General features: G+C 34.1%; 1 protein-coding gene and 2 long non-coding RNA genes across 3 annotated transcripts; 2 read left to right on the top strand and 1 right to left on the bottom strand.

The window, feature by feature from the left end:
• The first annotated feature begins 2187 nt into the window (after nucleotides 1-2187).
• LOC144355916 (uncharacterized) lies at nucleotides 2188-7155 on the top strand. Its single transcript, XR_014930802.1, has 3 exons — nucleotides 2188-2229; nucleotides 2573-2663; nucleotides 6816-7155. It is a non-coding gene; the product is annotated as an uncharacterized LOC144355916 (long non-coding RNA).
• On the top strand, nucleotides 2789-4235 carry LOC146748121 (uncharacterized). The gene is made up of 2 exons (XR_014931216.1): nucleotides 2789-2928; nucleotides 3928-4235. It is a non-coding gene; the product is annotated as an uncharacterized LOC146748121 (long non-coding RNA).
• Nucleotides 7156-13912: 6757 nt separating the features above from the next.
• LOC100376020 (nucleolar and spindle-associated protein 1-like) lies at nucleotides 13913-21468 on the bottom strand. Its single transcript, XM_085491547.1, has 8 exons — nucleotides 21290-21468; nucleotides 19480-19939; nucleotides 18627-18835; nucleotides 18391-18462; nucleotides 17859-18102; nucleotides 15537-15641; nucleotides 14633-14732; nucleotides 13913-14150 (listed from the first exon to the last, which is right to left on the bottom strand). The coding sequence occupies exons 1-8, from the start codon at nucleotides 21377-21379 to the stop codon at nucleotides 14066-14068; spliced, it is 1365 nt and encodes a 454-aa protein (XP_085347673.1). The 5' UTR covers nucleotides 21380-21468; the 3' UTR covers nucleotides 13913-14065.
• Between the last annotated feature and the right edge of the window lie 136 nt (nucleotides 21469-21604).

Raw genomic sequence — 21604 nt, 5'->3', positions numbered from 1 at the left:
CAATTTCCAATTTTGATTCTTAAATTATCAAATATATTATAAAAATGTAATTAGGAATTTGCTTTATCTGTAAAGTGTTTTTACTGTACATGGAACGTTCATTTTATTTCTTGTAAAAAAACGTAAATGCCTTTTTTTATTTCCTGTAACCTGTATCAGCTACCCCCTTTCGAGTTTGTCATCATGTTTTTGGGGACAAAATATAATTAATGCATGCCTTGGATTACTTTGTCAGTTAAATAATAATACTAGTATACAACAACCACCGTGTCATCGACATGTCAGAGATAGCAAGCAACAGTATTGTGGATGGATAGAACAGCTACCTGCATGTGTGTGTCAACAGATGAATTAAATTCTCGTTCAGAATACGTATTTATATATATTTCCATGAGAATAATGTTTTTAATTATATAATTGGTTATCCTTAGCACTTCCATCCGTGGTTTGCGAACCCTCGTTAATGTTTGCTATTGAATATGGGGTCGGTCTTCGATATTATTTACTATCCTAAGAAGTCTGAATGTATTGTACTTTATTCCACGGAAGAGTGCTCTTAGAAGCAATGTAATTCAACCCGTATATCTTGGTGACTCTAGACTAAAAATTATGCACAAGCACGTTTAAGTTATTTAGGATTTGTTGTTACTAGTAATTGCATAGAAGACGAGGACATACAACGACAGATTCAATCATTGTACGACAGAGAAAATTTTCGAGCTACAGTAGTAATGTTAAAATGACATTGTTCCGAACCTGTTGTTGCAATGTGCACAGCTTTGGTTTCAATATACCGGTAGTCGTAAAAGTATTTATGATCTCCGTGTTGTGTTTAATAATGCATTTCGTTTATTCTTTGGTCGGCTCAGAGACTGTAGTGCTAGCGGTATGTTTGTGTCCTCCAACATTCCTACATTTGACGCTCTTAGACGAAACATGTTTTTTTATCACTCTATACGCGTCTAACTAATAGTGATCTTGAAATCGTTACAGTGTTCGAAGTTTTAAGTTCTGTACCGTAAATAACTTATGTATACGCCACAGCTACGCTAGAACAATGAATTTATTTATTAGTCAAGTCTTTTTTGTATATATTTTTTTCTCTTTGTTTATATTTAATGTTTTGTTTTTAATATGGGATGTACGAGCTTTTCACTTTTTATTCTGCAATAAATATAATGCATGTCGAGCATGGATAAGTCTTATACGAAGACATGTTCGTGTCGCTCCATAAACGCTAGTGTATTAACATTAGCGGGGAAGGAGCATACTCACCGACGGAAAAAACGAATATTTTTCAGCAAATATATTTACAAATCTCGGATAACCATATTAAAATCGGAAGGCCTGTTTTCGGAGCAAACAAACAACGTGTGTCCCTTATTATTTATTTGTATATCGCATATCGAGTATTAAGTGTGGTTCCCTCCTAAGAGTTTTGTAATTAATAACATTTATTATTTGTTTGAATACATTATAATACTTGTTTACATGTACTGTTTCGTTCCACGTGGCAACGTTATCTTTTTCACAAAATGAAATGTCTCAATGTATGAACTTCATTATTCATTCCACGTGCTCTGACTCTTTTTAATTAATTGTCCAACAGTGATAATATTGTTATTAATATTAGAAGTTTTAGTCATTTAAGAGTAGTTTCGATATTTATTTTAGCCAGTAGTGTTCTGCGTTTTTGTATTTATTTGTCTTAGTAGTTTTTCTTTTTTCTTATTTTGAGGTTAAAGTGGCATTCAGTGTCATTGTATTTGTGCCTTACTTTTGTTGTATTCAGACCTATAGTTGGCCTATATATGTTGACTGCAGTTTAATAAAATGAGATAAAATAAAAAGTAACATGTAATGCGACAGATTTGTCGAGAAGCACACCTTCAATAAATATAATATACGTACGTTGTATACAGTAACCCATATCATATAAGGCGTGGGACCGTGACCGAGGACGGGGATGTGGCGCTTCAAACTTCTGAGACCGCTAGTAACTACAGTGAAATATGGAGACAGACAACTCATATTTTTATTTTACTGGGGAATTTACTCGAACCACATTCGTACCCATGGGCAGATAGAAAGAGAAGTACCCAAGCCTTTTAATATTTTTCTAATTTTAATATATTACACTTTGAAAGCCATTTCAAGTTCGGGATCATAAAATGACCACAATTTAAGATGACGAATAGAAAAAATATTACTTTTTCTGAATTACAGAAAGTCAGCCAATGATTTCAAAACAACTAAACTAAGAATAAACAATTCAGCGTCGCTACCCTTTTTCTATATTCTTAAATTGGTCTAACGAGAAATTGCGAATAACTATATTACAGGTCAGACGGGGCGTTACTCAATTAAAATAACTTTAAATGTAAGTGAACACGTTGGAAATGATGATAACGTGTAACACTGGAGTATGTTTCCCCCGTACGAATGTATACAATATTGAGCCACGCCTCTGAAGGCATACATTTCAATACAAATAAATAACTTTAATGATTTTAATAGGCCCTGAACTGACCATCAATGGGTGGGGCAACCGCTTTTCTGACCCGGGAAATAGCAATATGCAAATTATCTAGGTCACGAAGAGTCGAATGAGACGCCCGGAGAGCTGTTAGTAGAAATAAAAGTCATTTGTAAAACTGATTTAGGTAAGTAACTGTACTCTATTTATATTACAAAGTCACTCATCCGTACCTCACATTGTTGTGTTGTGTTTATTTTCCGTTGTCATGTCAACCGAATCGACAATGATCGCACTTTCGATGGTTTCTCTCGTCCATTGAGTTGATCCTCCCAGTCCGGCGAACGCTAAGTGATAAATTATCACTCTCTGCGGCAATCAAAGACGGTAATCGGAATTTTCCTGTGATATTGGGTGCTGATCGATCAGGGGACCTTGTTTTAAATATTTAGGTAAGTGTATTTTCTATTAATTCCGTTTTTGGTTGTAAATATCGATATTCCAATTTTCCGCCCTACTGTAATTGACACCAATGCGGATTGTAGAAAGAATCCGGAAACAAAGGCAGCCATGTTTTCACTCAGTGACCTGACTTCTCAACTCGAGACTATCCTTATTATACATACATTTAACCATGACAACGATTCCCATTGCTTCCACTCGAATTAGTACAAATCCTGTATTTAAAAGTTAAATTTAAAAGACTGTTAAAATGTAGAAGTGTGCGATAGTGTGAACTCTTGCTGCGTAGTGGACCAGAGTTTGGGTGTCAAAATAGGGTGTGTCCGATGAGGTCACTCACGTACGCTGACAGCCCATCGATTATGATAACAACTTTCCTTTTAATACTCCCGGCGACAACTCAAGTACCTATACCCGTTTCCATAGTGTTAAATGACTTGAATATGCAAAAACAAAATTTCATTTTAAAAATTCACAGCCGTCGCCATAATCTGGGTCGCATATGGCACAACCAAATTAGCATATTCGACTATTACACCTATAAATATTGTGTGAACTTTACAGTCAATAATTTTTCGACGTATTTACATTTGACATGTTATAAATCAATCCATGATATAAATATGGTTTCTGTTCTGTTTTTTTTCTTCAACTGAATGTATGTTATCTATTATATTTTGAGTTTAACCCTGATCTAGTCATCCCCATGTACTTCACATTCACAACAAATAACATTTACATTAGTTAATATCATGTTCATCAAAAGATATTCATAAAATGAAGGACGAATTAGGTAATTGACTTTAAAAAATAAACCAATGGGTGATATATATTCCGGGATCCTAGTCGCCGTCCAAACTGGTTTGAATTTTGTGTATTTTACGCAAGTTGTATTTGTCACATGGGACCTATATCAAACACAAACTAGTGAGATTGTCATTGTGTTTACATTTGTAGAAAATGAATATGTTTGTTTTTCTCCATTACAGGGGAATCACTTTTCATCCATGGCAAACTGTGGTTGGTTATGGGCCATCTTTTGGTTTTTCGTTCTCATCTTCATTGCTTGGCCAATTGCCTGGATCCTTGACTGGTTCTACATCCTGTTCCTGCCATTCTCCGTCTGTATAGACTGTTGTAAGAAAGTCTGTGATCTACTCTTGAAAGCCGTCCAGCTTCCACTGACCTGCACAGAGAATATGGTTGGGCAGAAATCACTCTGCTGATGGAAGAATGAATTGAAGAAACAGCATTAGGAGAAAAGTCTAAGATTAGAAAAACAAAACAAAAAAAACAAGCTGTTGGCATGACAACTTCATATCATTTGCACGTGAATGTATATATGATATTGTCCGAATAGAGTACATTTTTTTTAATACACGAGACAAAAATAATCTTCCATTTCCTATTGTAGCAATATTGTTAACCAAAAGATTTTCCCATCATACATCACTCTATTGTAATCAAATAATGAATACTGTCAACCGTTTAAAAATGCTTGCTATTTAATAATTTGAGTGTTTGTGAGGTCATTTCTCTGAAGGTATCTCAGGGAGTTATTTCAAAATTCGCGAAAATTTGTCTTTTGTGAAATTAAAGCAATTTACAGTTATACATGAATATTTAAAGCGGAAGAGTTGTCACCTGTGCATGCATCAGACGACCATCGTGTGTCATTGTTTACAAACAAGCGTCTACCCATGAGCCTTTGCATTTTTAGTGTGTGTTGTTATCTTCGCTTGGGACTCAATTCTGACAAACCCCCCCCCCCCACATTGCATTTCCACATTCAAATGATGTGTAAACAAACAGTGTATATGTCACATGAATCCATTTCAAACATGAGGTTTTGTGATGACCACCTTCCTTAAAAATAAAACTTTGTAAATTTCATGATTTCAAAATTGATCACAATGAATTTGTATCACTAGTTTTGAATGCTTTTTTCAATAACCGTTACTTTCTTTGCTTTTATGAGCCACTGTAATTTCATACAATCTAGATATTCATATACATGTATGTACATCACATGAAATATTCTGTAATTTGATGTCAAAAACCATCTTCAGATTTTTCAAAATATTCATGTAACGCTTTTTATATTGTAATAAACACAAAAGACATTATTTGTGGTGAATTTTATTTTGTAAATTTTGTTATTCATTTGTGTTTTAGACAGTCACAGTTTGAACACTTTGGTGAAATGGAATGTATTGGATTAAAGTCGCAGAGAGTGTGGTGGGGGTACCATTTAATACTGAACGAGCATCTTGAACACTGTTGAATAACTTAGTCCCCACGCTAAGTTTGAAATATTTAACTGGGGGTTTTACAGATAATATCACCACAATAGACAGTTTTGTTGATTGATAGATGCATGATACTCCAATAACACTAGAACTTGAATATATTTATCCATACAATACATGATCCAGTAGCCTGACGAGTCGCATTAGTTGCGCCCTTCGCGGTGCTCCAAACCCAACAGTGAGGTCTGATGCCGTTCAGCTGCAAGGACGCTACTACACCTACATGTCAGGCTAATGATCCAGTTACATGCACAAGAGTAAAATCCGATGTATGTACAGACTCTAATTTGTGTATTTTTTAGTCCCTGTTCGAACGCAGGCCGAAAACGGGGACTTGTGTTTTGACCCTTGTGCGTCCATGCGTGCATCTGCATATCTTAGAAATGCCTGGACGAATCATAATCAAACTTCACACAAACATCATCGTTGATATTATACATATGCATGTCAATTTGTTTCACGATCTGATTCAAGATGGCTGAATGGCGGCCATTTGTGTGCTAAAAAAATCATCATAATCAAGCATTTCTTGGCTGTTTACAGATGGATTTGGTTCAAACTTGGTATACACATTAAACATTATGGGATCTTGATGCAAACAATTTAATTTTTCAGATCGGATTCAAAATGGCTGAATGGCGGCCATTTTGTTTTAATGAATAGGCTTCTAGACCCATATCTCAGTCTTGCTTTGACTGATTATGTTAAAATTTTAAATATTCATTATACATCATGTCATAGATATACAGATACATTGATTTGACATGCATGCTTTGACTAATTATGTTCAAATTTTATATATTCGTTATACATCATGTTATAGATATATACGTGTATTCAAAATGGCTGATTTTGTTTAATTAATGCTGTTCCAGAGCAATATCTTCCAATATGGACAAGTACAAATGTCAATCTTTTTAATGTTAAACAATTATCATAATCATATTCCTGACATGGTTATATTCCAGCTATATTACTATAAAGAAAACTATATATCTTAAATTTGATAACTAACGGGGACTGTGCCATGCATACATGGATTGAGTGTCTAAAGTGTGCTATTCTCAGTGTGTGTTAAAGAACCTCAGCACTGTCATTGTCAAGAGTATCTGATATCTGTCACATAACTGGTTACTTTCTCTCGCATATCATTAATTTTACTTATTGAATATACAAATTTTGAGGCTTGTTGGTACTTAGAACAGAAATTCCAAAATGGAATAATTGTTTGTAGCAAGCATTGTAACTGGGATACATACACTGGACGATACTAGTAAAATGAACTGTTATAATTGTTTCCATAACAACATGATTAAATAATTATATTGTTAAATTTGAAAAATGATAATTCTCTTTAGTAAAGTACCAGATATTGTGGGGAATTCTCCTTAATAAGAAGATCCAACTTGTTACCGATCTGCACCTCAGTCGTGAGAAAAGAAAATGAATAACAAACATATTCACCATTTTACAGCCATATAAGATGAAAATAAATGCGAGGACAAGTACGTTGCAATGATCAACATCATTCTTGGTTCATACATTGCAGTGTCTGTATTTTATTTCAGAACTCGATTCAAGATGGCAAACTGTGGATGGTTATGGAGTATTCTCTGGCTTATTATCCTTCTGGTCTTTGGATGGCCGATTGGTCTTCTTTGTGGAATCTTCTATGCATTCTTCTCTGCTTTCCCGCCCTGCTGTGCTGGATGCCAGGAGTTTTGTAACGTGATACACCGCGGCTTGGAACTGCCCAATAAATGCTCAGCCAACATGGTGGCGCAAAGATCAGGATGTTGAAAGCACAACCAAGATGGCCGCCACAATGCACCCCCACCGTTATCACAATGCATGTTACTATTTTTGATTAGATTTACTTAATATTTAATAGGGGAAGAAAAGAACAAATTATAAGATTTATTCAATTAATGATCGAGTAAGAATGTGCAAAAGGGATTGTTTCGTCTCCGACACCATTTGGATTGCATCAACGACCAACCATCCATCGCTTGGGATTGCTTCTACTGACTATTTCAGCATTTACACAGTTAATAAGTAGAACCAGTTACATTATCATATCTAGCATAGTATTTTTACATGACTGCTTAAATCCAATCCTGCATGAAGATACACGTCTCTTAACATGTGTCATTCTATGTGATTACTAAATTGCCTCAAATCATTTCAAAACAATTTCTTTTAAGAGTCAGTTTACCCCAATCTAGTTACAAAACATGTCCTATTGGTGCCAAATTTTATATTTATATGGTGCTGTGAGTTTAGTCTATGTTGCCAACTATTGACATTTACGTTGTCTTGCCGACTACAGATCAAACTGTTGTTCAACTTTAATCCTTTCTTGCCAACTAGCCTCTGGTAATTTCAAACTATAATCATAATCTAACACCTTGTCAGTTCAAGTCTTCCAGGTACTTTTTTTGTTGTTGATTTTCTATTAGTTTTAATACATACTTGTACCTAATTTCCCTTTGGCCTTGGTATTCTATTTTGTATTTTTAAGAAGTGAACTTATTTCAATATGGTAAACTTTTATATTTTTTGGAACTTTTAGTTTTTTTTCTACTTTTGGAAAATCCTAAGCCCTGATTTATTAAAATAAACGTGAATTCTTTTTTTTGCTTGATAATCAAAATGATATGTTACTACTTACAGAAAATTATATTTTGCCTACATTATAGATACATTTCAAAGTCCACCAGGAGAAGTGGATTTAAGTACCAGACATCACACCATGTTATGATAAAGTGGGGAGTTGTCACCTGCGCATGTGTCAGATGGCCATAGTGTCATTGTTTACAAACAAGTGTCTACCTATGAGCCTTTGCGTTTTTATCTTCGTTTGGGACTCAAATCCGCGTGTGCGCAGGTGACAACCCTCTCGCTTTAAATACGACTCCCACGCGGCATATATATTATTTGTTCACACTGTGTGACTGACAATACTTTACATAAATGTAAAAAATACTCAGCCACCATTTCTAAACATATTTTAGTACAATATATGTACCATTTTTTATCAAATATATAAAACAAAAGGTTTGAATGCAAATTTTGCTGAACCCCAAGATTGAGTGCAAAGTTCGTACAACCGCAGGCTGTGATACAACTAAGACCTTTGCACATAATCTTCTATTGGTATGGTAATTAATGCACAACAGTATCAAATTGCATGTAAACAAGCAAGTTATCGTACAATCCATGTACTAGTATATGTTGCATAGGACCTATTTCAATCACAATGTAGTGCAATGACTGTGACCGATGTTCAAGTGTCAACCTGATTAGTATCACATCTACATATCCAGTACAATAACTCAGGAGTGTTAGGCCGTATATAAAAACAACTCATTTTGTGTCTATTTTATACTATCCCAATTTATTAAAACAAAAATTATTCAATTATTGGGAACATTCAAACTGGTGCTTTATTTTTTGCATTGCACTTTGGTATATTTTTATGCACAATGTACGCCATGGCAACTTGATGCCAATCTTTCTCAGAAATAAAGGTATTGCATCTTATCACGCTTAGAGTCTCTAGTTATTACTTTGCCTGTAATGGTAATCAAGGGATGGGGTAAAGAGTGACAAGTGATTACCAAGTATTCAAGTGCTACATGTACTAGGATATGATGTTCAACATTGCTGCAACAGGTCATTTTCTTTGGTTGATTGGTACACATGCTACCCAATTATCACGCAGGCAGTGCTCATGGGCCAATGCATGAACCATATTGTGTATGAATTCGCAATATTCAATTTTTACCCACATATTTATTTATTTATTTATTTATTTATTTATTTATTGCTTCCCTTTTGTAACAGGGGCTCACTATGTAAACTAGGAGCTGCACCAAATAAAAAATACATTTCACTCAAAGACTTATGAAAAAAAAACTGTTGATAGACAAAAAGAAATAAAGTTACATGAACTAAGATAACAAAATATAACAACAACAAAAAACATCTAAAAGTAGCAACAACAACAAAAAATAAGAAAACTAAAATATAAGAAGTACACTGGAAAAATATTAAATATTATCTGTATACCTCTTTCTACTGTCCATGGCATCAACTAAGAATTTTTTGTAAAAGTATCAATTTCGTCACACAGGACTGAATTATACTGCCTTGTACTGTCACCCAGGATTAAACATAGCACTTCTTTATTTGCTATGAAGTCTTTATGTAAATTTATTTCATTTTTGTTACATAGGAGCATTTCAATCCCTTCCATTAGAGTTTTTCTCTGTGCTGAGAAACATTCACAATGTAATATGAAATGCTCCAGTGTTTCAGGTTCCTTTTTGCAACATGGACAGATACAATCATTATTATCCAAGTTTGCCCATTTCCTTTTCTCATATGCCAAACCAAGAGTGCAGGATCTTGCCTTGAATTTTAATTGGGTGCCCTTGAAGTTGGATAAAGAATTTAAATATTTCTCACAATATTTTAAATTTGTTTTAAATTTTCTATAATGAACGAGACTTGATTTCTCTGCCATTTTTTGTTTCCATTGAATCTCGTCACTTTTTACAATCAAATTTTTAATATTTCTTTCAGACAGATTAGTGAATTGACTTTTGTTTATCTTTATATTTCTTTCTATATCTTCAATGCTATTTAGCCATGGCCAGGTCTTAATCAGATTATTCTCTTTAACTGCTGTTAGTTTATTAAAAATAATTTTTGACCATCTGGTTGATTCCATTAAACACAACCTCTTGTAATAATTCAGTTTTAATAAACTGACTCTACTTTTCATAGTTATCCACCCCAGGTCCCCCAGAACGGCTTCATTTGCTGTGTATCGACAAGCTCCTAGAATAAACTTTCCCACTGTACGTTGCATTCTTTCTAATTTTTCCATATCTGTTGAACTAAATATTAGTAACTCACAGGCATACTCTAAGGCAGGTCTAATAATGTGGTTCCACAGGGATATACCATAATCTACTCTATTTACATTGCCATGGTTACCAAGAATTGATTTCATAATGGGGAATAACTTGTTAAACTTTTCAGACATTTTTGTACATTGTGTATGATCTGACAAGTTACGTGTAATCCAATAACCCACATATTTATACTCAGAAGCTTCTTTTATCTTTGAGTTCCCAATCTGCCGATCTTTGTTTTTGTTAACTTTCTTGTTAATGATCAACACGTTTGACTTTTCCTCATTAATTGTCATCTTCCATAGCTTGCAGAAATGGTTTGTGACATTTAACATGGATTTGAGTTGGACCTCATTTGGTGCAATAAGCACCACATCATCAGCAAAAAACAATCCATTTATACAAATTTCATCCAATTTAACACCAAGTAGTGAATCATCTAACAGTTTTTTGAATTTATTCATATAAATTGAGAATAACGTTGAGGCTAAAACACATCCTTGTTTTAAACCCTCATTCTGTGTAAAATAATCTGTTTCAATATCGCCAAATGATACTTTACTTTCAATATGGTTATATGTATTTTTTATTATACGCCATAATTTGCCCTTTCCACCATTCTGCCATAAAGCATACCATAAACCTTCTCTCCAAATGCTGTCATAAGCCTTTTTAAAATCTAAGAAGGCAAAATATGTATGCTTTTTCTGGTGTTTACGAATTGAAGCTATCCCTTTTAGAATGAACACTTGGTCAATTGTCAGTCTGTTTTTTCCTGAAACCCCCTTGAATTTCCCCTAAAATATTATTAGATTCCACCAAATTGGTTAATTCTTTTTCAACTATTTTACTATAAATTTTTCCAATAACTGGGCTGAGTGAAATGCCTCGATAGTTATTCAGATTTTTTATATTGCCTTTCTTGTGTAATGGTATTATTATGCTTTTTCCCCAATCTACAGGGACAACCTCAAGGTGGAGACACATATTAAACATCAATTTTAATGAGTCTGTCACTACTTTGCCACCACCTTTGATGATTTCATGGGTGATTTCATCTGGCCCTGCAGCTTTATTATTCTTGAGATCTGATTTTATTTTATTTATTTGTTCATCCTTTACGGAGATATTATTTACATTTTGTGATGAATCTTCTTCATACTTGGCTATTGAATCTAGAACTTTTTTTTCAAACATTTTTGATTCTTGGAAAAAACTATCTTTCTCATCCAAATTTTGATGACTTCTTTCACCCAAGTGTTCCCAATAATTTATCAAAACATTTTTAACTTTATCTTTTTCGATGATTAATTTATGTTCCTGGTCAAGAATAACTGAAGAATATGTTCTTTGTTTAGGACCCTTTAGAATTGACCAGTACTTTCGAGTTGATTTACCTCCACATTTACCAACCTCAATACACTGTTTAACTTTGTTTTCAGTTTTTTTCGGTTTTATAAGATTTTGGACATTATTTTTATCTTCTAGATATTTATTCCATAATATTTTACCTTCATTGTCATGGTAACTGCTGTTTTCTTTAACCCACTGTGTTTTTTATTTGATTTTTTCCTTTCATTTATTGCACTTTTAATTTCTTGATCAAACCATGGTTTAGCACTACCGGTACTTGATGTAATTTTTTTGCCTATAACCTCACGACATGTTTCAATTGTATTATTTAACCACTGGTTCCAAACTTCATCACATGCTGATTGTTTATTTGTTGTTTTAGTTGCCAAACGCACGGTATCATCAAAGGATGATAACTTGGTGGTTAAAACATTTTGAAATTCATTCCAATCAGTGTTTTTGTTTATATCCCATTTTTGTGTTTTATTTATTTTGTGGTCTCGTTTTAAAGTTGGAATGTTTAGAGTGGCATACATAATATTGTGGTCATAATATGGAAAGAACAAACCTGAAACATCTGCAACACTACCAACGAGCTTTTTTTCGCATACCAATTGTGAGCTCAGAAACTCCAATGCATTAACCACAGTTTGCTTTCTTTTTTTCTCACCTTTTCCGCTTCACATATCTCCACACTGCCCATTATTATGTGATAACAGGGCTTGACTGAATCTCTCCCATTATTGTGCACTTCCCTGTCCTTGCCACACAAAACTCAAGTGTTTCATCCTTATTATATCGGTGCATTAAAATTTTGTTTCTGTACAAACCATGTGTGAGTTGTATAGAAGTTGTATTTGATTTGATTATAACTGTCCCACAATTCATTATGATTTGGAATTGTGATACGAATCAATGTATAAAACTGTGTACAAAGTTTGAAAAAAATGGGTCCAAGAAAATCTAAAAAATTGTGACAGACGTACAGAACCCAATCCATAAACCTCTTAGTTTTTGAAGAGTTGGGAACTAACAAGAGCAGGTCAATATCATATTCTCTTGTTTCAATGTACCTGTATGCAAGTATAAGGAACCTTAGCTCTCAGATCTCTTGTAATTTAGGTAACTGAAAGTGGTCATATTATTTCTGAGTACATCTGATTCAAGATGAGAGACTGGAGGGACTTTACCACTGACCTTACATCCCAGAAGGGCCTGTGTACGAAGTGCTTTAACCTAATAAAAATCAGCCACCCTCACAATCTATAAATGCTCATTTTGAGAGATGGTGTATTACTTAAAAATGTATCCAGCGTTCTGTAAATAGCCTTCATGTTTTGGAAAAGCACTGTGCCCTCTATTTCCAAATGGAATACGACATAAAAGCGAGTAATGGACATTGTTCTCATATAATTTTCAAATTGAAAATGTGGCAAATGGACACTACATTTTGTATATTCAAAGTCTATATTCATGGTCTAACATCATAGTTTGAAAGCTAAAGACTGACATTAAATTTAAGGTAGATCAAGGTGCTGAGTGTGTATTCAAACACTAGGTTTGAGTTAGAACCCAGTTATGGCCATTTAGTCTTAGTTACTCACGGCTTTAATACTGTGTCTAGACTAAAGCACACAAATCAAAAAAATTGTAGTGTTCTGACGAAGTTCGGTTGAAGAATTTCGGCAGATTTGAAGTTAATAACCATGTTTAACAACACAAACTGTTCAAAATATTTCACCCTTTCCTGTCACAAAGAAAATGAACAAAAATTCTTATCAGAATCCAATATTTAATGGAATACAAAAGAAAGAACAGTTCCTTGTCAAGGATAAAATACATAAAGACTAAAAACTAACGTGATCAGTAAGTAACGCACACATTATTTACAACGGTGAAAAGAAACCAACATAAAACAACATGAAATCTAATACCGTGTGAATCAACAACTAATCAGTGACTGTGATATATTGTGTTAAAAATAAATTCATCAAACACATACCAACAGCCATCAACTGCTGTGTATCACAGGCAATACAGAAACAACTACACTTTGCCATGAGATCCAGAAAATATCATTTGTTCATTTTACTGATAAATTCTATTAAATCTTACATACTTTATATAAAACACGTACAGCAAGCATATGGGTGAAGAAGAAGACAGCAATACAAGTTAGATATCAATAATGATAACAGTTTAGAAACATCATTTCTGACATGAGTGCTTGCTAGTGTCGTTTTGTCAACAAACAGAAAGACAACAAAATATAATATTCAATACACCAAAATGGTGTAATAATAGAGAACAACCTCTACTTACTGAATGTACCCTAACTATATTGAAATGTGACAATCTCTAATTTTAAAAAGTATTTCATGAATTACTCGACCATGATAAGTTAATCTAATATTCATAAAATAATTGTTTGTTTTTTTTAAAAATGAATGTCTGAAAAAAAATGGCAGTCAGAATATAGATTGTTTTTAAAATATCAAATTCTGGTGTAAAATTAAAAATTGCTGCTAAATAAAATGATAGATTTATGATGTAATACCCCGTCTTGCCATCATGTTGTTTGCTTTCATAGTCTTTCTGTGAAGTGTATGAGCATTTCTTCTATCGTCCCTGTAACATAAATAAAAAAAACTTGATTAACCCCAAACTAAAATTTCTATTAAATTTTAAAGCCAATGACATAATTTTGATCAAAATTGATGAAAAAATTAGGATTATTTTGGAAACTTTGGCACCCAGAGTTTTTGTAAACAAGCAATGTATTTTACATGTTTTGTAAATGTTGTACGGGACCTATGTATTAAAACAAGAGGCAGCATGGCGACTATGTCACTTGACAATATACATCGCATCACTACATTTACTGACACTGCCATATTGTTTGGAACACCAAAATAGTAACATGGCCAGCTAAGTTGCTAACTGGTTTGACTGGGGTTTGACTATGCACGTCCTGACTACTCACAGCATCTAGCCTCCATGGTTAATTATTGTGAGTAGATTGACTGTTGAATAAGGCGATACATCGCATACAACTAACCAAGATACGTGGGCTAGCGCAACAAATTATATGAAACTAAAAAAAAAAGTACCTTGTCTGTAGTTTGGGTTTTTTAATTTCTTGTTTTGCCTTCTCGAGATTTGGTCGAATGACTTTATTTGAGCTGTTTTCACACAATGGTTTCAGCTTGCCTGTTAACGGAAAAAACAAACGTCATGCTACAGTGACTTTATTTATATCTTGCATCGAAAACAAGTGTTGAGCATTAAATCATCGTAACAATACATATCCACTTAGCAACAGCTAAGCACTTAGCTAGTCAAGTGAAAATATCTTTAGCAAACAGTGAATTGAAAACAATATCCACTTAGCAACATTCCATTCAAAACAATACCCTCTTAGGGACAACATCAAAAGTTAAATGTAGGATAAAAAACTTAATTCCTTTAGTTATTTTCCCAAACCCCCCTACCCCCCACTGAAATTTAATTGATAAATATTAAACCATGGCGTCAGACTACATTCACCATTAAATACAAATTAATAATCCGACAGGAGTATGGCATAGCAGTTGGTCGTCGGTGGGTGTAAAAAGACTTTACACTCGGACCAAACCATTTTCTCGTCTTGGATGTTTTGTTTTTTTTCATTTTCTGTTATTTTTGTCCATGAATGGATAGAAAAAAAACGAATTACAAATACTCCAAGATTTTTGACTTTATTAAAAAATAAAATCGTTTTTGTAGGATAGAAACTTTTTGAGGTCAAAAACCCCCATCCCCAAACTAAAGCAAATAAGTTTTCTATCCGACACGATCTTTTGATGTCGTCCCTTACCAACAGTACATTCCTTACATCTGATCCAGGATTAGGGTCAAATAAATATTAATCTGAAAATGGTTACATTTGATAGAAATAGGCTTGATAGGCTACAAGGTCGGCTTGACCACACATGATATTATATATAAAATTATATATAAAATGCTTTACCATACCTGTATATGGTCTATACGACAATGGCTTGTGCAAGCTAGCTTGCAAATCAAAAACTGTTTTCTTTGGTTTAGGAGTGAGAGTTGTATTCAATTGTATGACTCGATCTGAAAATGAAAAGAATTGCATTGTAATGGTGTATATAGATGAGGAAGCAAGTATAGACAGATTTAAATTGTGTCCCACAAATCAGGCAAATAGACTATTTCTGATGTTCAAGATATTCTGGATGTTTATGATTACGTCAAAGCTGATTTATAATACACACGATTTATTGTCCAAATCACAGGGTTTTGCAAACTTTATGTATACATACACCCAATGAATTCTACAAAAATATGAGGCATTTAAACTAAAATAAATAAATCTGATTGGACATGACTCTAATGCATGCACCTAATCAGAGTTGGTATAGCCTATGGCAATAGAAATAAAAAAAGGCAGAATGTTAACTTGTCATAGAGGACTCACTTTAACTAGATGATCAGAATCTGCTATGGTATATTATTATACCTCATGACTATGGCACCCAATCAGATTCGCGGATTACAGTAGGGATCTCGCCACGCTGGTCGATGGTGGTCCGCCCCGGCCAGACACTCAAAATTAGCGACCACCACGGAAATGCTTCTGACCAGGACTATTGTCCGATTGTTATTATAATTATGTACCGACCGACACGCATTCTGCCAGTCGTAGATTATAATTTGTAAACAATAGACCTAGTCGCACGATACGTAGCGGCTAGTCAATTTTGTGAAATTAGCACCTCTTTGTTTGTAACTAAATACTTTCTGTGATAGACACAGTCTTTGGATTGAAAGCTAAAATTCTTTCAGAATCAATTGTACCTTGATATAACATGGTCAAAGCGAAGTTCACGATCAGTTTACGCTACTCAAAAAAAAAATTAACGTGTTTATTGCGTGATTTGGTAAAGTACATTTGAACTGTTATCATCGCGAATCATGTAAAAACTCTTCTTTCAGGACCTAATTTACCTTTAAAAATTGCTAATCTCCTCTTTTGAAAACCATCGTACAGTTTCCAACTGAAATCGACGTCAATACATCGTGCTACGACATCGCTTTACTTCCGCAATGTAATTTTTATGATCATAACCATTTGGAAACTTCAGATTCTACCAGCATTACCATGCGGCATTCTGATTGGTTAATGAAATTATTGACCTATCGGGTCAAAGAACACGTGCTGGTCAACTAATACGTCACAAACATCATGGCTGTGTTTTTTACCAAAGCGATCGAGTGATCAAAAATATTCACTCCCGATAAAACTAAATAAAATTTTTTTGCTTGGCATCATGACTGAGTAACAAGAATTATTGGTATAACCGGTGTATAACATCGTGAAGTAAGTTATGTCACGTCGTAACTTTGAAAGTTTGGAAGTTTTACTTGTTCATTCATTACTGTGAATATATACGTTTTAGAAGTTGATGGTACGAATAACAAATTACAACAATACTCCAAATAATTATGTGGTCGATTTTTTGAAGGAGAATGTATTTAGAGTAAATAAGACCGTGAACATATTCCTAGCTGAAACGTTTCAAATGTGTTTTATTTAACTTTTTACAATAGACATTAATATTGCATCAATAATTTATTTGTTTCTGTTTTTTAGTCATTAGTATTCATTGCTAATTAATATTCATATAGCTCATTAATATTCATGACTGACCGGCACTCACGTTGGGCTGGCGAGATCCCTGTTACAGGTAGACATTTTCGTGTCTCGACTTTATTCTTATGTCTACCTCCATCCGGGTACCTTCCTCCTCAATTTACCTGATTTACGGCAGGGGAACACGATATGCAGCAATATTCGTGAACTAATTGGTTTGCCAGGTTTACGTTCACTATTTGACTATCTTTTATTGGAGAAAAAAACTAGGATTTTGTAGCGATTTCGCATGATTTTTAGTCAAGCTTGTCGTGTGTTCGCCAGTGCACTCAGCAACACACTTTGAGACAATCGATCTGTGATTGCGTAGTTCGTCAACCTAAATACAAGTAGTCTCATTGTCAACCCCGGCTTCGCCTTGGTTGACAATGAGCTCTTCGGATCGCTAAAACTGTATGTCCACCTCTGTTAGGATGTACATTTGTATAGTGTTGAGGTGACGGCTGAATAAACAGATTGGCTGGCGAAAATGCACATGGTCACATATTAAGTGATTTAAACATTTGCCAGATATATAGATTTTAGTGATTGCTATAAGTATGAATAGGCTGATCGATTTGGATGATAGTACAACGTGAGAATTAAACCCGTAAATTTGTCCAGGATAGACTACTTACTGCCGAGAGATTTTCTTTCAACTCCAACAGATTTTCTTGCCAATTTTGGTGCTGTGGTTGGTACAGTTAGATGTACAGATTTCTTGACAGTTGGAGTCTTGGAAGTTGTTAAAATTGGTGGCAATACTGGCTTAATCGGTGTTTTCAAATTGGAGGTTTTGGGTTTCACTACAACTGGTCTTGGGGATTTCAGGAAGTTGCCAGGCGATTTCATACGACCAACAGACTTGGCAATCCTGACGTTCTGAAATAAAAAACAATAGTTTGACGTCATTCATTTATTAACATCGAGCTAGCTTTTATTTTTGTTTTCCAGTAGAACATTCAGCTTCACTTGATCGAAGGACTCAGATGTGTATAGTACGCCCTCTACCAGATGTCAGATATATTATGGGTTCATTATTCTTTGAATGACTTTTATGAGGGCAGTATGCATATGAACCAAAAATTGCATTCGTTATATACAGGATCTTATTTTGCCAATAGAAACACCTCTCTAATGCATTAAATACAGTAATAGTATTACACTCACCTTAAAAGCAGACTTGGGTGTTTTAACTGCTTTCAAGTTTTCAGCTGCGTTTTTGGCTTCATCAACAATTTTCTAAAACAAAGAACAGATAAGTATATATTACCGGTATAATTGAGATGGTGCAGCAGAGTTTTCACACATCCTGTATAGGCACTGTTTTTCGACACATTTATCTATGTAGATAATTTACAGAACAATTGTCATGGCAATGAAGACAGGATAATAATCATGCATACCTTGGCTTTCTTAGTTGAAGCACTTAATGATTCCATTCGTTGTCGCTTTCTTTCAAGATACTGGTCAATTCCTTCCATTTTGTCAAATCCTTTACTGTGGATTTTGTTCCAGTCTTTGTTACCAGGTGTGATAGGCTTGGAATCTCGATTCCTTGCGGCAAATGCAGCAAAGCGGGGTATTTTACCAGTTGACTGAGACAACACTGATTCTGTAATAAATAAAATTTGTGAATATTTAAAGGTTTTCTCACAAACAGGTCAACATAACGGGTATTTCATTATCAGTGAAAGCTCAGAATACTATGTGAAAGAATTACTAGTATATGCCAATTCAGTGAAAATAATAATTTGTAATCCTGTTTTGCAACATTTAAGACAAAATCGCAGACAAATTTGCTGATCCAAATCGTATTTATGTTTTGCAACATGCCACAAAAGCACTGCAAACTACAACATTATTTGGAGAGATAACGCAATATGAACTCGTTTTGTGGGAGTTTGGAACCCAAACAAAAGCATCAATGTTGACTTTTAACTGCTAATGTATTCAGTTATTTGCCATGAGTGACGTCCGGGGTTGAATGTGATTGGTTCTCTGGGTAAGCAAAAGGTCATATAAATATAAAAACTAAGTGGGTGGAAGGAAAATTGTATAAGAGCCAAGCTGGACTTTGTGTGGATGATAGTGAGAACATTGATCTGAATGGTCTGGTGCATGAAAATAAAAAAATTTTCAAATTGCCATTTTAGCTAGAAAAACTAATTCACAGTATAATTAATATAGATTAATATGTAAATATTATTCTGAATAATATGCAAATAAGGAACCACGTATGGCAACCCCATAACTTACTTCTTTCTTGAACTTTTTTGTCCAATTCAGCCATTATGATTGCTTTCATATCAGAATCAACAACAGGCTTCGGTGGTGTTGCCTGTGAAGGTTTACTGTGATTTGTTGGTGATTTTCTCATCGGTGATTTCTCAGTTGTTTTGCAGACGTCATTTTTTGGAGAGCGCGTTTTTCTTTTCTTAATCGGCTGTGTACTGTCAGTTTGAACTGGAGATGATTCTGGTTCATCAGATGAACTGTTTCGTTTACGTTTCTGTGATTTAATGGGCTCTTCCGATTCTGTCAACTCTTTCGGCCCATCTACATCTGATGGAATTTCAAACGTAGATCTTTTGATTTTCTTTGTCTTTGTTCCAGATGAGTTACGGGGCGCTGGGGCTTTCTTAGGTTCATCAGATTTTGTAGGGGTGCTTGGCTGTGCTGCATAATATTGCTTCAGTGCCTCAATCAGTTTCACAGTCTATTATAAATTAAGAAAACAATTCCAATCAAGTGAAAAGTGTAAAATTCAAAATATGTTCTATCTCGCCAGTGGAGGTACTGTAAAACCATTTATTTTCACTATTTTGATGTTTTGAGTATACTGTAAAACACGTCTTTTTAGCTAGCATGTCATTTTAGCTAATTTAGCTAACCTGTAATTTCACTAGTTCAAGATGTCGCTAATTTAGAATAAAGTATATTCTCGCAATGAGATTGTTGGCATTTTAGCTAAAATTCGCTAAAATGGCATGTAGCTATTTCAATGTGTTTTACAATATTCACTGTTTTAATTTTACGAATTTATCAAGGAAACAATGAGTTTTATTACCATTTTACATGTTCATGTAGATTTAATTTAGAGAAATTAAAATACAGTGAATAATTAATGCATTTACATTTACAGTAATTCAACAGTTGTATTTATTGTACAAGTATAATGGATTATTGAAATATGACTTATTTTGACTATAGACATATCTCTGCTATTTATATAAGCAATACTAACATCTAGCAAATACATTTTTTTTATTTGTAATTTGTGATTCAAAAAAACATTAAATGCAAATATTTTGTTGGCCTGGAATATTTTATTTGTTATATGCTGAAACGAATTTAAGGGTGTTTTGTATGGAATTTATTTTTACTAACTTTTGAATGTAAAATATATTTGCTGGATTTTATTTTCACTGAATCATTCCTTCAGCGAAAGTAAATTCAAAGTAAAAATAAAGTAGTGCTCACACCATGAATCAACACGCCATATTCTGAGCTTGTGACAAAAGTCTGTCCGGCCATCATTTACATATTTTTTATCACATTTAAAAATACATTTCCCAGATAGTTTTCTTCTCTAGGATATGTTACTAATATTATGTGGATTATCATGAGCAGCTTGCGAGTATATGTCTGTCAAAGTTGACTATGTTATTGTTATAGGTTACTAGAGGATACTAGTTTTCCTTTTTTTGTAATTTGTACAACCAAACCTACGAACAAGTGATATCGGGTGGCGGCTTTTACATATTATAAAGAACGATAATTAACATCCGAGGCTTAACAAATATCCAAAGGTTCAAAAGGAAAATTGAAATGTGAATGGGTCACTTTATTTGACCTCAATTCAATTCAAAACAGTTACGACACGGTGGAGATTAATTTCCTATTAATAGTTCGTGTGTATTATATCAAGATCAAACACAAATTTAGTCACACACGAATGATACCAGGACATGTATATGATACGAACAATCTAAAATCTAAATCCATGGAACTAAAAAACAACATTGTGTCGATCAACGACTTGTAGTCGATGATTACAGCAACCCACCTTCATATTTGCTTTTATGCCAACATTTTTGGCTAATTTCTGCAAATCGGACCGCTTCATCGCATCTAATTTGTCCATATTTACGTTCATTGCCTTTTATATGGAACTAATTTACGGAAAAAACGTGGATTTTGTTGACGAAAACAAGCATATACGCTCCGTCTCAAATATGCTAATGAAGGATGAATTCAAATATGGCGCTTTCGCGTATGATTGGCTAGTCCGCGCTACTGCATGCTGATTGGCTAAGATCACTGTTCCATTTAATTAACGAAAATTATGCAACTACCGGTCATAGATCTGACTTCCTCACGT

Source organism: Saccoglossus kowalevskii, chromosome 2, assembly GCF_978046115.1.
Source record: "Saccoglossus kowalevskii chromosome 2, keSacKowa6.1, whole genome shotgun sequence".
NCBI lineage: Eukaryota > Metazoa > Hemichordata > Enteropneusta > Harrimaniidae > Saccoglossus > Saccoglossus kowalevskii.
Note: the sequence above shows the minus strand (reverse complement) of the source record. Positions and strands in the feature narration are given on the sequence as shown.

What these genes read in the sequence shown, in the direction of transcription:
- LOC100376020 (XM_085491547.1), bottom strand. Translation starts at nt 21,379, where the DNA reads ATGAACGTAAATATGGACAAATTAGATGCGATGAAGCGGTCCGATTTG. An exon ending in GTCGTATAGACCATATACAG is followed by an intron (nt 14,733 to 15,536) that starts GTATGGTAAAGC and finishes TTCCGTTAACAG; the next exon opens with GCAAGCTGAAACCATTGTGT. An exon ending in AAACCCAAACTACAGACAAG is followed by an intron (nt 14,151 to 14,632) that starts GTACTTTTTTTT and finishes TTTATGTTACAG; the next exon opens with GGACGATAGAAGAAATGCTC.